This window comes from Naegleria gruberi (assembly GCF_000004985.1).
Source record: "Naegleria gruberi genomic scaffold NAEGRscaffold_68, whole genome shotgun sequence".
NCBI lineage: Eukaryota > Heterolobosea > Eutetramitea > Acrasida > Naegleriidae > Naegleria > Naegleria gruberi.
In genome coordinates, this window is record NW_003163259.1 from 95613 (window position 1) to 112769 (window position 17157).

The 17157-nt window shown below is 32.8% G+C and overlaps 8 protein-coding genes across 8 annotated transcripts; 5 read left to right on the top strand and 3 right to left on the bottom strand.

Moving 5' to 3' along the window:
• Nucleotides 1-55: 55 nt before the first annotated feature.
• NAEGRDRAFT_74237 (uncharacterized protein) lies at nucleotides 56-508 on the bottom strand (the record flags this gene model as incomplete). Its single annotated transcript, XM_002670712.1, has 1 exon — nucleotides 56-508. The coding sequence occupies one exon, from the start codon at nucleotides 506-508 to the stop codon at nucleotides 56-58; it is 453 nt and encodes a 150-aa protein (XP_002670758.1).
• Nucleotides 509-893: 385 nt separating this feature from the next.
• Nucleotides 894-2068, bottom strand: NAEGRDRAFT_81743 (uncharacterized protein). Its single transcript, XM_002670713.1, has one exon. The coding sequence runs from the start codon at nucleotides 1929-1931 to the stop codon at nucleotides 924-926; it is 1008 nt and encodes a 335-aa protein (XP_002670759.1). The 5' UTR covers nucleotides 1932-2068; the 3' UTR covers nucleotides 894-923.
• Nucleotides 2069-2174: 106 nt separating this feature from the next.
• On the bottom strand, nucleotides 2175-3324 carry NAEGRDRAFT_59617 (uncharacterized protein). The gene has a single exon (XM_002670714.1). The coding sequence runs from the start codon at nucleotides 3282-3284 to the stop codon at nucleotides 2223-2225; it is 1062 nt and encodes a 353-aa protein (XP_002670760.1). The 5' UTR covers nucleotides 3285-3324; the 3' UTR covers nucleotides 2175-2222.
• Nucleotides 3325-3674: 350 nt separating this feature from the next.
• Nucleotides 3675-4043, top strand: NAEGRDRAFT_74240 (uncharacterized protein; the record flags this gene model as incomplete). The annotated part of the gene is made up of 1 exon (XM_002670665.1): nucleotides 3675-4043. One exon carries the CDS (start codon nucleotides 3675-3677, stop codon nucleotides 4041-4043), a length of 369 nt encoding a protein of 122 aa, XP_002670711.1.
• Nucleotides 4044-4307: 264 nt separating this feature from the next.
• Nucleotides 4308-5498, top strand: NAEGRDRAFT_74241 (uncharacterized protein; the record flags this gene model as incomplete). Its single annotated transcript, XM_002670666.1, has 1 exon — nucleotides 4308-5498. One exon carries the CDS (start codon nucleotides 4308-4310, stop codon nucleotides 5496-5498), a length of 1191 nt encoding a protein of 396 aa, XP_002670712.1.
• A 382-nt stretch (nucleotides 5499-5880) lies between these two features.
• NAEGRDRAFT_74242 (uncharacterized protein) lies at nucleotides 5881-7448 on the top strand (the record flags this gene model as incomplete). The annotated part of the gene is made up of 4 exons (XM_002670667.1): nucleotides 5881-6430; nucleotides 6479-6685; nucleotides 6730-7148; nucleotides 7197-7448. The coding sequence occupies 4 exons, from the start codon at nucleotides 5881-5883 to the stop codon at nucleotides 7446-7448; spliced, it is 1428 nt and encodes a 475-aa protein (XP_002670713.1).
• An 885-nt stretch (nucleotides 7449-8333) lies between these two features.
• Nucleotides 8334-10975, top strand: NAEGRDRAFT_74243 (uncharacterized protein; the record flags this gene model as incomplete). The annotated part of the gene is made up of 2 exons (XM_002670668.1): nucleotides 8334-10305; nucleotides 10650-10975. 2 exons carry the CDS (start codon nucleotides 8334-8336, stop codon nucleotides 10973-10975), a joined length of 2298 nt encoding a protein of 765 aa, XP_002670714.1.
• Nucleotides 10976-12105: 1130 nt separating this feature from the next.
• NAEGRDRAFT_81745 (uncharacterized protein) lies at nucleotides 12106-15837 on the top strand. The gene is made up of 3 exons (XM_002670669.1): nucleotides 12106-12775; nucleotides 12817-13046; nucleotides 13091-15837. The coding sequence occupies exons 1-3, from the start codon at nucleotides 12343-12345 to the stop codon at nucleotides 15815-15817; spliced, it is 3390 nt and encodes a 1129-aa protein (XP_002670715.1). The 5' UTR covers nucleotides 12106-12342; the 3' UTR covers nucleotides 15818-15837.
• The last annotated feature ends 1320 nt before the right edge of the window (nucleotides 15838-17157 follow it).

A 17157-nucleotide genomic window follows, 5' to 3' on the forward strand; every position in this document is an offset into this window, starting at 1 on the left:
ACAGTTCAATAATTTCAGATTTGATTGATTTGTTTACAATACTTTACAAAAATCTCTAAAACAACATTTTCAAAATACTCTTAATGACAAAGTAAGCAAGAATCAAAAATCCTAAAAAGTATAATGGACGTTGTTCCACAGGAATTCCATTAGCTTGTCTAACAAGAGGATCAAACAAATCCGATAATCCACCTCTACCTCCAGAAGCTTGCAAATTATTATAGGTTGTTGAAGATGATGCAGATGATCCCAAAACTCTTCCTCCACCCGAAGGGAAAGCTCCTGGTGATGTATTAGTTCCATGTTTCTTAATCATATCCTCCACTTTATCCATATCAGCTCCTACAATTTGTCCTAACTTTGATCCTGCCTTGAAGAAGAGGAATGTTGGAAGAGAAGAAACTGAGTATTGAGAGGCAATATCTTGCGATTGATCAACATCGACACTGACAAAATTTGTATTTGGATATTTAGTAGATAATTGTTCAAATTTTGGTTTGGCATTCATACATGGTCCGCACCCTATAGATGATGATCAAAAGTGTTTTAGAATTATTATTAATTCAATATCCAATTTAAATAAATTAAATAATTTAATAATTTTGTATGATGATTGTAAATTCATTCCGAAATTAATTTATAGTATCTTCCTCATTATGTTCTTCATAATTAATAAACATACATGTAGCAAAAAAATCAACAACAGTTAAATTTGATTTCTTGATAATTTCCGAAAATTTAGAACTTGAAGAAACTTGTTCAACCTTTCCACCCATTTTTTTTAATAATAATTAATTAATTGATTTTTCTATTATTAGGTTTTAATGTAAACAACACGTGTCATTTTCCGTAGGATGTTTACAATAAATGTCAAATATTTACAAATTTCAAATAGATTTAAAGAATTGTTTTGTGTGAATAATTTATTCTCCATGAACGAATTTATCAAAGAGTGATTTCTTTTTCTTTTGTTGGACATAGACAGTAGTTGAAGAAACTGGAACGCTATGTTGAGGATAATAAGCAGAATATCCCACAGCTCCTGGAGGCATTGAAGGAGGTGGTCCATGAACTACTCTTACATTTCCAACTGGTGGTACAATTGATGGAGTGGTGGTGGTAACAACTGTTGTTCTTACTGGAACTTGTGTGACAACTGGAGGAGAAACAAATACAGGTTGATGAATCATTTGAGGAGTATTGTAGGTTTGTGTGACAGTTCTTTGAGTTACAACAACTGGTTGTTGTGTTATCATTACAGGTTGTGGATGAATATATGGTTGTTGTGGTGGAATAATCATTGATTGACGCATTGGCATTACAGGTTGTGGCATTGGCATGTGTTGTGGAATTGGATTTGGTTTTTGATAAGTCATGGTAGTTGGTTGAGTTTTTTGTGGAAGAGGAGGTAAACTTGGTTGTTGTGGTGGTACATATTGGTTATTCATTGGAATGTATGGTTGTTGTGGTGGAATTTGTTGATTATTCAAGTTTGGATAGACAACTTGATTTTGCAAGTGTTGTGGAACTTGTTGTTGTTGTGGAGGTTGATATGGTTGTTGTTGTTGTGGAATGTAATATTGATTAATTGGTTGTGGAACATTATATTGTTGACCTTGAGTTTGTGGTCTCAAATTGACAAGTCCAGTATCATAGGCCTGATCATTTGGATGATACTTTGTCTCCAATTGATGATTTTTAATAAAGGAATCACTCATTGATTGTGTTACAGTTGCTGATGAAGAGGTTGAGGTAAAGGAGGCATTCATATTCGAATTTCTATCCAAAAAACCAACTGGAGCAACTGGCGTATTTGTTGTTGTAGGAGTACTTGGAGTATGATTCATCATTGATTGTTCATAGGAAGGAGGTTGTTGTTGTTGTTGTGTTGTTGGATATTGTCCACCAAAAGCTGTATTATCAAAACCCATTCTTTCTTCAATAAATAAATAATAAATAAATAGTTTTAAATGATCTCTGATTCTATCAACAAGTATTTAAATTTTAAATTTTAAAAAAGGCTTGCAAAATATTTTAAATCAGCCGTTTTGTGCTATGATACAAAAAATGATGAGAATTTTTTTTTTGAAATGAATTTGACGCGGACGTTGAGGAAATATTAATAGGCAGTTGAATTGGAAGATGAATTGGAAATGATTTTCCTTGTTGGTATTACTATTGAAATACTTTACAAAAAAATATAGCGAGTTTACAATAGGTTATTATTGTAATGAACACCAAGAATTATCAGTTTCTGGTTTGGATTTTGGAGAGCTTTCTTTTCTTTCCTCTAGTATTTTCCATGAATTTGAGAATAAGCATTCCAAATGAATAAACCTTGAGGGTAGATTAATGTTCTGCATTTGGGCTGCGTTGACCTCTACATAAATTGAGTTGAATTCATTTATGGCTAGTTCACAAGCCTCCTGTTGAGTAACTTGTCTTGTGAATTTCTCTTCTCTTGGGTAGAATCCAAGTAAAATTGCAACTGTATTTGGAGCAAATTGTTTCCACAAAGGAATCCAATATTTCGAAATATCTGTAAACGAGCATCTATTGTCAATAGAAAAGCTGAATACCAATATAGACGCAGAGTGCAGAAAGGATCTTGCTACAATTCCAGTAGTTTTGGCATAATTGAGAATTGATCCATGCCACACTTGATGTTTCAATTTAAAATTTAAAAAGTCACAATCTCTAACAATGAAATCTGCTCCAATATTAGGAAGTAAATGAGGTGAATAACATCCACTGGCGAAACTTCTGAAAAATCTTGATTTACCCACTTTCTTATTTCCAATAATGGCATACTTGATATATCTTTTGTCTTTCCTTTCATTTTTCTCATCTTCAATCTTGGTAGATCCCAATTGATTCTTATAGAAATTGAATAATTTCAGCTCATTGGCAACTATTTTCTTTTCCAATTTATCAGAAAAGCCAAGCAAATAGTATCGAATAATAGTTAATCTATTTCGCCTAATATGTATTCTTCCTTCATGAGTATTCACACAACGACAGGAAGAGTTTGTATCTACTCTCTCAGAAATTCTATTATTATTATTATCACTCTCTCCATCATCATAATAATAATAAACTTTTAAATTTTCTAATTTAAAATTCCGATCATCATGATTATTGAAATTATTTAATTGTTGTGATGATATATAGAATCCATCAATTAATTCTTGAACTGTTCGGGATATTCCATTCAAACTAGCCAAAACATCAATAGGTTCTAGAAAGGACACGATTTCAATCCATTCATCATTTAAACTTTCCATCTTTTTTGATGAAACTCTTCCACTGTTGTTTTTCTTTATTTTTTTCTTTGTAATTGGGTTGACAACCTAAATTGTAAAAGACCTATCAATATAATTGTAATGAAGAATAGAAAAATGAATTTGCAATATTAACTTCCTATAATAAAACTGAATTCATCCAAGTTCAAAGTCAACAGAGAGATATCATTGACGGAGATATAAAAAGCAACCATTGAAACGTTCTTACTAAAAAACAGTCCTCTTCTAATGAAAATGTCCTCCACCATCACACAGCTCAACATCATTTAAATACCTCACCATTTAAACTCCACATCAATATCAATATAATAACCAAAAAGAAATCAACAACATCAATAGGACTTTATAAATCTCTTTCATCATCTTCATAAAATGTCCAAAGTAAAACACATTATTAAAACCTCCTTAAAAACCTTCGAAGTTGCCTCGGGGACAAACTTGAGAGCTGCCCTTGTGGAGAATGGAATTCCTCTCTATAATGGCAAAACAGAGACTTTCAATTGTGGTGGAAATGGCACTTGTGGAACGTGTGCAGTGCAAGTGTTGGATATTGATGAAAAGACCTCCGTGAAGGACTCTATGAAAAGAACGAGTGGTGAGGAAATGAGATTGAAACTCCCACCACATTTCAATAAGAATCAAGATATTAGATTGGCATGCCAGTGTCAAGTGACACAAGATGTGAGTGTTCAAAAGTTTGATGGAGTTTGTGGTCATAAGTTTGATAAGACTAAATGGTAAATAAATTTCACTTGGTCAATTGACAATATGAAATGAAATTTTAAAATAGATACTTCAAAATACGGCTCTTGATCAACATTCAACTCAAATTTGAAATTTGGAACGAAAGAGGATTACCCATAAATCAAGAAATCGGTTTTGGATCATTTAGCTCTTAGTCCAAATCTGGTTGACTGATGAAAACCTTCTCAAATACTATAAAACCAATGCCTGGCGAATACTTTTCAAATCATTCAACAAAAAAACAAATTGATTCAAATCAATATGAAAAATTCAGCTCTTAAATCAATCCTTCTAGGATTGGCTTTCATTGCACTTTCTGCAATGGTGGTCATGGGAACAGCTCCTCAAAAACCTGTTTCTAAACCAACTGATACTTATGGTGATCATCAACAATATTGTTACAATAAGTGTACTCATTACAAGACTATTCAAGGTAAATGCGTTGATTACGAATGGGTTGGTACCAAGAAGGAATGCTGTGATTGGAAGACAGTTGGCAAGGGTAAATGTTTGGAATATAAGAAGACTCACAAGTGTGACAAGTACAGTAAGAATGAAAAGATTTGTTTGGGTCACGGTTACAAACAATTCTGTACCAAGGTTACTAAGCATAAGATTTGTGCCAAATATGAATGGAAGGAATTGTGCAAACATCACGGAAAGAATAATGCATGTGATGAATATGCTTATCATTTCATTTGTACCAAGTATGGTCATTCTGCTAGATGTGCTGAAGAAACCTACGTTCCAAAGATTAAGTATTTCCATAAGAAGAGATGTGCCAAATACTCTGTCCATCAATATTGTGCCAAATATAAGAAACTCTCAAGAACTGTTGCTAAATGGGTTCCAGTCAGTAAGAAACATTACAAGGGTTGGATTGATCATTACTATAAGCAAGTTTTGGAAAAGAAGTATCACACCATCTGTGTTGCTTATGCCAAGAGAAAGACCTGTACCAAATATGAAAACGTCAAGTTTGCCAAGAAGATTGGTTATGAAAAGAAGTGTGTCAAAATCGTCAGAAGAAAGTATTGTGTTGCCAAGCAAAAGGCTAAATTCTGTACCAAGTGGACTCCAAGCAAATTCTGTGATCTCAAAGAAAAGGTCAGAATCTGTAAGGCTTTCAGAGAAGATAAGTTCTGTTGTGATTATACTGCCAAGCCATATTGTACTCAATACAAGACATTGAAGCCAAGATGTATTAAGAGATCATTCAAGAAGCATTGTGTCAAGAAGTCACCAGGTTATAAGGTCTGTGTCAAGTACAACTTTGTTGGAGGTAAGAGAATTTGTAAAAAGCACGCTGATAAGAGTGTCTGTGCTAAGAAGAAGAGAGTTTGTACTAAGGTTGATACCTACAAACCACCAAAGAAAGTTGACACCTACAAGCCACCAAAGAAGGTTGATACTTACAAACCACCAAAGAAGGTCGACACTTATAAGAAGTAATTCGATCAATTTTGAATTAATATCAGAAAATTTCTAATTAATTAATTAGAATTTATATCCGAAAACTACTTTGTGAGAAAACAAGAGCCTAATAAAAACCCAATTTTCTTAAATTTATGAAACTTTCAAATCCTCCCTTGCTATAACCATTTAATAGTAGTAATCATGATGAAACTTCTTCCTTAAGGAAACCAACGCCTTAATTTTTTTTTCTCACCAAAGAAAAATTCCACCACGCTACCTGCATCGTACGGATTCATCATATCGTTTGATACTCGACAAATTAAATCAAAGGCAAAAAATTGGGTGGTTCTTTTTCTTATTATTGTATATTAACAAGAGTGAGGGAAGGAGTTGTTGACAACAAATAATAAAAGAGAGAATGACGACTGAAGAGGAATTTGATGAAAATGATCTCCTTCTCGGAGGAGAAGCAACAACAGTTTCAGTTGAAGAATTTAGAGCAATGAAGAAAATGATGAAGGAGTATACGGAGAGAATTAAGGTTCTGGAAGATGTTTCAACACACTTTGCAAATGAATTTAAAATTATGAAAAAGTTGATCACAGCTCATGTCCATGAAGTGAACAATAATATAGAAAACAAATTTAAGGAGATGAACAAGATTGTTGATTCAAAATTGGAAAAGATAGAAGGAAGATTGGATATGGCCTTTCAAAAATTGGAATCCACCTCTGAAGAATTGAACAAATCACAACATAGAAAGAGTAACAACTCTTCATTCCAAACCCCTAGAAAGAACGATTCTCTGTTGCAAATGTTCTCCCCGATTGAAAGGAGTACAGGCAAGAAGGTTACTAGTGTTAAAAAACCAACTATTATAGAAGAGGAAGCACCATTGGAGGAAGTCGATTATACAGAAGAAATGATAGAGGGTGTCTTGTCGTCGGAAGTTTTCGAGCCTCAACAAGGTATGTAGTATTGTTGTTGGAATGGATGACAGTTAACTCTTTGATTAGAAACTCTGCAAAAGATATTCAAGCATTGCGTTCTGAGATTGAAAGATTTGAATAAGGGAGATATTAGAAAAACAATGGCAAAAACGCATTTTGTGCAATTCTTTACAGAAGGAAAGATTGCCATCTTTTTGGATGAAAAGAGTTGTAACACCGATGTTGTTTGGATTGGAATTATGAAAAAGTTCAAAAAGTTTGGAATTATCAAGAGTAAGTAGTTTTTAGAGTTGATGAACAAATGTGAATTTCAATAGCTCAAGAAGAGTTATCGTATGACAACTTTGAGAAGGCAATCATAGTAATGGCTCAAAGCCTCAAAGATTCTTCATCAATGACACCAACACAACGAACTGAAATGTTTCTTGTTTCTTTCATTCCTAATTTCTATGATGTAATACAAATGAAGGAAGTCTACAACTCAACTAATGAGGAACTTTTGAATCAGACCAGAGACATGGATAATTCCCATTACTTTTTAACAAACAATGAATGCTTTGATATTCTAAAGAAAAACAGAAAACAATTGAAGCAAATATGGTCTATCCATAGTATCAATAAGAAACCAAGAGCTGGTTTACAACCAACACTGATTGGAGTCAACATTAAGGATCTATTCGATATCTGTCAACAATATGGTTTGAAATCATTGATTACCAAAACTGATTTGATAACAGTAAGTATTCAGATGATATGGTTTTTTGTAATCATAAAATCTTTTTAGATATTCGAACAAAGAATGGATCTCAAAAAGAATTCATTGTTTGAAAACAGACTTTCATACAATGCTTTCGAACTTGTACTAATTGACATTTCCAATCATATCTATGGTGGTAAACCATTTTGTAATACATACACTACTATTGAATCAAGAGTAGAAAAACTAATTAGCAAACTAATACTGGCATACGAAGAGGATAAATCAGTTCAAGCTGTCAAAATATTGAACGCTGTAACTTATGGACCGGGAATCTAGGTAATAAACATGTTCAAATAATACATATGTACAGTTCAAATTTTAATAATTATATTTATATTGTTATTAGAATCATGGAGAATTTGCTCCGTGACTATCTAGTTTGTATCATCTCGAGATTATTGAACAACACATCCTTCAGATTCAGCTCTGACTGGAGCCTATTAAAAGTTACCCGATAAATATCATCACAACAATAGAAAATACTACATACCTTCAAAGGGTTAACTTGGGAAAGGAAGACTAAAATCCACATTGTCCAACAACACAAAACAGTCAAGAAGGTCATGGTTCTAATCAAACTATAATATGATGAATAAAAAAACAATTGGTCAGTTAATGTTCGTATCCTCCAAACTCCTAAAACAAGATCTCAACATACCCAGCTTGTTTACCGAACAAAATGGTGAATGGCATGATAACAATGCACAAACCCCAGAAAAGAGCAGATCCAATAATGAGCGTCTTTGCGTCTTCGCTCAAAGCCATTTTTTCTTTTTTATATTTTTTTTAAAATTCAATTAAATATTTTATTTTCAACTCCGGAGCCGGAAAAGGATTGCCTGCTAAAAAGAAAATATCTTCAAGGCAGATGGTGTTTGGAAACTATCAAGAATGTGTGAATTCATTATTTGATCATTAATATAGATTAGTATTCTTCTTTGAATTATTCAACATATTGATGCGGAAGAAAATATTTTAAAATTATTAACGAAGAATTTAATCAAAAATTTACCTCCACACTGATGTGTGATGATATTGGTTGGAAATTGTACAATCAAAAATTAGATGATTGCCAGATTGTTGTCTAATAATTCCACTTGAGTTTGTTCAATTTCTACAGCTTGGCGCCATTTTTTTAAACAACTCAGAAAAACAAAAAAAATGGGAACATCAAACTCTAAACCAACCCTGCAAAACAAAGGTCACAAAAGGACAGCCTCGTTTGAAACTTACCCAACCACTACTCCGAAGAAGCCTAAAACCACAATTGATCTAAAAACTGTTAACAAATATGAAAATATTAAAGAAAGGGCAAAGCGATCATTGTATTCCATGGCAGACACCATTAGACTTCCATTCGTCAACAGAGAGCAATCGTGTGAAGCCTTAATGCTGAATCTGATACGACAAAAAACTTCAGTTCATGGAATGCTTCCAATTTTGAGTCAGCATTATGGAAGCGGAAAAACACGTCTTGTTCATGAGTTTCGTAAAGCACTACCAGAAAGAGGCGATTTATCATCGCTAAGATTAACTGAGTCTTCTAATATCGTTGCCAACAATTTAATGAAAGCAACTCTTGTAAATATGGACATGTCTAATGCTACATTGACAACCTCCCTTGATAATGATCTGGATTTTCCTAATGGTGCTATTTCAGATCTATTCTTACAAGAAGTAGTTATTGCATTGAAGCATCTGTCATCAGAGAATAGTGATCCACTAATTTTAAAATCGTTAAGAATTCTCAACTGTATAAGTGTGCCAAATATTTATGACCTTAATAGAGAAGAATTAATCATTTATGATTGCTTAATTAAGTGCACTAAGTGGGCCAGTTTTCTTCGTAAATATTCTCAATTTGAATTGTACCCTCTATTGATACTAATAGATGAAGCATCATATTTAGAATATCACTACAAGGAAGGATATTCCTCCTTTGTAAACCTTTGGGAAAGTACTTTCAAAACAACAATGGGATCATACGGAGATAAAGTAAGAACACCTGGTATCTACTTTATTGTTTGTGGAGTTTCCTCAAACTTAACCAAGTTGGGAAGAGGTTTACTAAAAGTTTCGAATAAGGTTATTTCGCCTACACCCGCTGTGCATATTATATTGGATATGCTAAAAGTAGATCACATTACAGAAATGTTCCAGAAAGTGGTTGTAACAACAGATGGAAATAACATACGAGAGTTCACTGAAATATTTTGTAATATAGGAAAGAACTACGAGTACTTTTGTAAAGTGGTATTCATCTATACAATAGGATTGCCCAGATTGATCGAATATGTTGTCTTATCCTTACTCAATTTTGTTAAACAAAATCATTCAATAGATTTCAGCAGTAGAGAGAGAATAGATGCTGTATTTGATAACTTTTTAATGAGAAAAGAACTAGCCCTTGTGAGAAATGCAAAAGAGATTTGCCCATTCTATACCAACCCATTCAATGATGAGAAAATCGACAGACTTATAGCACTTTTTACGATGGGACTAATGGGATTTCCCGTACCAATCGCTGATGAATATATTTCAGAGATTGATCTACTACATAATCTGAATGTGGCTGTTGAAACACCTACTGTTAACGATGATCGAGTATTCAAAATGTATATTCCCAAGTTCACTTTGATTAAGGCAATGAATGATAACAATATGAAACATATTTCAATACTTTCTTGCCTTCCTCAAAGATTTTATGATTACATAGATAAAGGTGATTTACTCAAACAACTATTCCTTGACACAATTCTTACCCGTATATTATTTACTCTGAGGACTTCAGATTCGAACGAATGGGACAAAATTCATTCGATATTTTCACTTCCAAAAATCTTGAAAAACAAACAGTTGGAACTGGATATGAACCTTCCTGTTAGATATCTCCCTAAAATTGTAAGCTCAGATAATAAGAACACCCCTAAAGCTCTTTCTTTTTCTAAAAGACATCCCTGGTGTTTCAATATGAGTTACAAGTTTTGGAATGATCTTTATGGATTGCAAATGAATGGCGGCGTGATAGGTCATCCGGCTCCTAAATCCAAAAGTCCAGATTTTGTAATATCAGTTCCACCAAATTCTGCCATATCTATTGCATGCAAGAATTTTTCCTCCAAATTCTCATTAAGTATGTTACAAGATGAAATAGATAAGGCCAGTCTAGTGGAAAAGAACAATGTACTATTCATATTTTCTTCCCAACTGTGTGAAACGTTATCAAATGCTTGCCTAGAACAAGGTTATATTCATCTGTATGAAGGAAAATGGAAATTTGATGATTATTTGCAATTTCATGAGTTGAAGAGCATTCCTAATCTAAAATATAGAGCAAAAGGCACCACCTATGTGGCAAACACCATTAATGTGTATCCGAAAATGGAAGTAATTATTTTAGGAGAGAAATTGTTTAAATCTTTCTTTTTGGAGGATGAGCAATCACCTATGGATATTCATCTCAAATGATCTTCATAGAAGAGAAGTTACTTCCATATGCTGGTGGAAGTTATGAAACAGCATCCAGTGTTACTGGAGGAGAAGGTCAACCACCACCACATCCAGTTACCATTCCAAGAATGCTTGGAAATGGCCCATCTCTACTAGATTTGAGATTGCCATCCAATGTACTGGAATATATACTCGAACTCTTGAGAACTAACTCAGGTCCAGGATCTGTACTAAACGAAAAGGTTGCACAATCTGAAAAGGATGAAAAGGAAGCCAAGGATTTTGATATCTTCAATCCTCATCATGATCATCATGATAAGAACGATGATGACTATGACTACAATCTAAATTAAGTTTTAGGTTCATGTTCAAAAAGTTTTGTAAATAAAGTTGTGTGTAACTTTTTTAAACGGTGACCTGGTTTCCATTAATACTGTTGTGATCTTTCTAATGGATTGTAAAAGTAGTTGTTGAGGTTTTTTTTTCATCAAAGAACATCGAGTTCTGATCTGGATTTGAACAGAAAAGCTTGTAAAAAGTGGAAATTGTTTGTTAGCATAAAATAATTCACAAAGCAAGATATTTTGATGAATTTTGCAATTCCATTTCACCCACACAAATTCAATCCAAACACAATTTCTTTCACCTTCTCCAATTCTCTATTGTTGATGCCCGTTTTGTTAATATTCCTAATAATCATTAATGCTGAACAAGAACAATAGAGAAGATTTTCCCGCCCAAGAATAACTTGCCTTAACAAAAAAATGTTTAAAACTAACAATAAATATGTGAACAACAATCAGTTTTATTCATGTTATTAGGATCATTTCCCTTTTGTTCTTCATCATGTTCCTCATCATGTTTTTTACTCATACTCTCTTTATCAGATCCATTTTCACAACTTCCTTTTCATAACTGAATCTTCACTTGTTCAATTCTTGGAATCCAGATTCTTACATAATTTGATATAATTTCTGTTAGCTCAACTGGTTCATATGTTATTGAAACACCGTCATTTGGTACTGATGTCCTCAGAAGAAAGAAGGGTTAAGGAACATGCTGCTCCACAAAAGCTATGAATTAAAAACAACTATGTTTAATAAATTATTAATTCTTAATCAGGTTAATATTTTCCAATTTTGATGATTTTGATGGCAGAGATACTCACCAGTGTTCAGAAATTGCAAATCATTATTAATAATAAATAGATTATTAATATTCTTTGTGGAAGAAAATATTTTAATTAATTATAATTAGTACCGAAGAATTTTATTAAAAATTTACCTCCGAGTTTGATCATGTTGGTTAGAAATTGTGCAATCAAAAATTATATGATTACCAACATGTTAAAAGATCTCTCTTGTCATTAATAATGTAAAATGTGGATTGATCACAACAAGTTGATGGTTCATCACCTCCAACAATCAGCACTGTGTGATGAAAGAACTAGCAAAATTGTATTTTTAGACCAGAATAAAAAATAAAAGAAAAAATTTTGTCGCTTGCCTTCTTCCATCATCAGGAGAGTGAAACGCGTCATCAAAAATTAAATTAGTTAATCTAAATACAAGTGGTTGTATATTGTTAAATTGCTACTTGTTTAGGTTACAGTAGATTATTATTATATATAGTGGTTATTTGTTTGGTTTTTAGGAAGCTAAATATTATTATTTTACACCCGATCAAAGTATTGTTGTGAAGAGATAAATACCTAGTAACAATGAAAATGACAGATGAATATGACCTTTCAGATAGTGATGATGAAATGATGCAAGATACTGAGGAAGATAGAGGTTTCAGTGCTGAAGAAGAGAGAAAGCTTGCTTTAAGACAACAGGAATTGGATGAAGCAGCTCAATATTATGAACCAATCGATGAATCAAAGGAAGGTGTCTATCATGTCAAATCATTTGATGCCAATACTGAAAAAGTGAGATGGAAGGCTGACTTTTCAAAAATGGCACAAAAGCAATATTCTCCAACATTTACTATTGCTGGAAATCATGAATTTAGATTACTTGTTTTCCCAAGAGGTAATCAAGTACCTTGCATCAGTCTTTATCTTGATACCAATAACTCACAAGAAATCAAATTGGTTCGTTTCCAAGTTTCAATTTTGAATCAAAAGGATATCAGAGAGTCACACTCACAAGGTTTGTTTACATTATCAATAATTAACTCATTTTGAATTTAGATGCTGAGAAAAGATATGGTCCAAATGATGTCGATTGGGGCTTTAAAGAATTTATTGAATTGAAAAAAGTCAACCCAGATGTAGGATTCATATCTACTAGTGGAATTGTATATTTTGAAATGGTTATCCACATCTGTACTCAACCATATCTTATTGATCCAATTTCTTATGATTCTAGAAAGGAGACAGGTTTTGCTGGCTTGCAAAATCAAGGTGCTACTTGCTATATGGTAAGTTTAAAAATTGATATAATTTTTATTAACATATTTGATAGAATTCTCTTCTTCAAACATTGTATCTATTAACTTATTTCAGAAAATCGGTTTATAAAATGCCAATCGACGAAAATGAAAAGCCTCAAGATAGTATTCCATTGGCATTGATGAGAGTTTTCTTTAGATTACAATTTGATAAAGGTGCTGTGGATACTAAGGAACTTACCAAATCATTTGGTTGGGATACTATAGATTCCTTTTTACAACATGACGTTCAAGAATTTGCTAGAGTTCTGATTGACAATTTGGAAAAGAAAATGGAAAAGACTGATCAAAAGGAAGTTATGAGACAAATTTTTGAAGGAATGTGTAAAAATTATATCAAATGTATCAATGTTGATTATGAATCATCTAGAAAGGAACCTTTTTATGATTTGCAACTCAACGTTAAGGGATGTAAAAATGTAGCTGAATCTTTTGATCAATATATTTTGGAAGAAACTTTGCAAGGAGAAAACCAATATCAAGCTGAAGGACACGGTTTGCAAGATGCTAAGAAGGGTACTAACTTTTTGAAATTACCACCAGTTTTAATGTTGCATTTGAAGAGATTTGAATATGATTATATCAGAGATTTAATCTACAAAATTAATGACAGATATGAATTCCCACTTGAAATTGATTTAGGAAAGTACCTAAGCGAAGATTCCGAGCAAAAGAAGGAAGATAATACCTATGTTTTATTCTCGGTTCTTGTACATAGTGGTGATGTTTCTGGAGGTCACTATTACAACTTTGCTAGACCATACATTAATGAAGATAGGTGGTTCAAGTTTGATGATGAAAAAGTCTATGAGGTCAATGAAAGTCTCGCAGTTCAAGACAATTATGGTGGAGAAGCAAAGAAGAGTAAGATGTTTTGGTTGTCATCAAATCCTAACTCTGTCTACAAAAAGTTTACAAATGCTTACATGTTGCTTTATATTAGAAAATCTGCTATTTCTAACATGATTGCTCCAGTTGAAGTTGATGAAATTCCATCTCATTTGGAAGAAAGATTCCAAAAGGATAGAGATGAAAGAGAAAGAAAAAAGAGAGAAAAACTTGAAGCAGCCAAGTATTGCAACATTAAGATTGTTACTGATGATGATATCAAAAAATCTGTTGAAAAGACTGGATCCGGTTTGGTTGAATTTGAAGATGTGGAACCTATCAAATTCTTAAGAGAAGGTACTTTTGCAGAATTGAAAGAGCAAATTGAAACTCTTTATGGTATCAAGGCTGAACAACAAAGATTTTGGAAGTGGCAAAAGAGACAAAATCATACTCTCCGTCCAGATGCTATTATAAAACCAGCCGATGATGCTTCTACTATTGAGAGAAAGTATCCATATGTTAAGCATCAACAAGCTCCTCCTGTAGAATTATACCTTGAAGTGTCAAAACAAACTTACTCTTATCAAAAGGATGATGAGGAATGTGTTGTTCACTTCCCAGAACCAGCACAAAGATATATTCTCTTATTTATCAAGGAATATAATCCAGAGGAAAGAAAATTGAACTTTGTTGGTACTGTATATGCTGATATGTTGAGTGAAGTCTCTGAAGTTATCCCATCCATTAAAGCCCTCATTGGTGCTGATGAAGATGATGATATTCATATTGTTGAAGAAATCAAACCAAAGATGATTGATGATGTTAGAATTGATCAAAGCTTTAAGGATGCTCAACTCCAAAGTGGAGATATTCTTGCCGTTCAAAGAGTTCCAAAGGGAACTGACTTATCTAAATATCCAATTCCAACAGCAAAGAGTTATTACGACTATTTGAATAACCGTGTTTCTGTTGAAATTAGAAAATTGGAAGATCCTTTAAAGAATGTTGCAGTTGTCGAACTTTTGAAGAATATGGAATACAAGGAGCTTACTGACAAGCTAGGTTCTGCTCTTGAAGTTGATGGAAATTTCCTTCGATTGACTGGTCACCATCCTTATAGTGAAGGACCTTTGGAGCAACCATTTAAGAGTAACTCAGGCTCTACTTTGAAGGATATGATCAACATTGGTCAAACCCCTCAAAAGATATTGTATTATGAAATTTTAGATGAACCAATATTTAATGTCGAAAATAAGAAAGAATTGATTGTGACATGGATGAACTCTAAATGCCAAGATGTAGAAAAGTTCAAATTCCTTCTCTACCCTGACCAAAAGGTCAATGATTTGAAGCAATTGATTGAAGCCAAGGTCAATGGACGTAGAGAAATTGAGAACTCTACAATTGTTATTTCTCAAATTTCTAATTTCAAGATTAGCAAACTTTTAACGGGAGAAGAACTCATCAAAACTCTTGCTACCAACAAGGGAGAAACTATTCGTGCAGAAGAAATTCTAAATGAGGAGCTGTCTATTATCACTTCATCACATAATCTGACAGAAAACACACGTATCTTACAAGTTCAACATATTTGTAAGGAAACCACAGGTTATCGTTTGTTTGGTAATCCAAGCGTTCTTGTTGTCAAGACTGAAGAAACTTTAGGAGATGTCAAGAAGAGACTCCAAGATAAATTGCAAGTCAGAGACATTGACTATAAGAGATACAAGTTCTACTTTATTGTAAACATGAAGATCAAGGATGCTTTGGAAGATGATTCTCTATTGTTCTGTGAATTATTCGACAAGGAAAAACAATCAACCAACGTTGATGTTGTACTTGCTTTGGAACACAAGGATCCAACACCAAAAGCCAGATGGTATGAAAAGCCAATTGTTATCAAGAATTAAATAAATTATTATTCTCACAAGAGAGATTATCATTGGATGCTAGTAGAGTGTGGAAAATCCTGCAACTAGAACTAAATGGAATTTCGTTTATGCAATAACTGTGATTGAGTAGCCACTTTCATATCTAAATGTAAATTTAGCTGGAATATAATCATTTCCAAGAACATGCCTCCAAAATTCGAAACGATTTGAAAAGCCAAGATCTTCCAAAAGTTTAGTAAAATCTGGAATGAATTTTGCAGTGTATGATCGATGAACAATAGCAGCTTGTTTGATAATTTCGAGATTGTATTTCAATTTGGTAGAAACTGCACTGAAATGTGCCCATCCAGTATTTTTCAGAACTAATAGTACAAGTTCTTTGTCATTTCGAATAGTTTCGTCTAAATGATAAAGAGCATGTCCATTCGTTTGTTGAATCATTTTCTTGGCAAATTCCTTGTTTTGTTTGAGTTGTTTTGGAACTGCTTGCATAATTCTCTTGTAAAATCGAAACGAAAGTAAACTAATCGCAAATAAAGTAATTTCCATATCAAGTTTGAAACATCTCGGAATTAGATAATAATAATATGGATTATTTGGAGTTTCTTTTTGAATCTGATGAATAATTTCCACCTTTTGAATCGAATACTTTCTTGCACTTTCGTATTTAATTTGTAATTTTGTAAATAATTTAATTTCCGAACAAGATTTTAAATTTTCACATTCATCTAATGATTGCAATACTAATTTAATATCCCCCTTTACTAAATTGCTCATTTTTTTTAACAGTTTCTTTTGTAAAGTTTAAATTTCACTGCAAATTCAGATTTGAAAATTAGAAACAATTAAAAAAAAATGAAACCAACAAAAAGTTATTCTAAAGTGATTCATCCACTTCAAGAACAATTCGACATGATGTATTTGATATTTGAATTTATTGGAATCTCTCCGATCGTGGCTGTCGATTTGTCTCTTGTTTGTAAGGATTGGATGCAAGTTATTCGAAAGTTGCCAATTAGTTTAAATTTGTTTTATGCTTCAAGAAATTTAAATCTGGAAATGAGTGAAAAATTAGACGAATTGTTATTCTAACCTATTTAAGCTTGGCAAGAAATGACATTTCTCACAAAGGAGCTTCCTATATTTCGTCCAGTTTCAATTTATCCCAACTGAAACATCTCAATCTCAATGGAAACCATATTTCAGATGAAGGAATATACGAAATTTCACAACTCGAAACTCTAACAAGTTTACATTTAAGTGGAAATCAAATTACCACCACAGGTATTATCACCCTATCTCAAAGCCCCTTCTTAACCAATTTACAATCACTCAACTTGAGAAATCTAAAATCATGT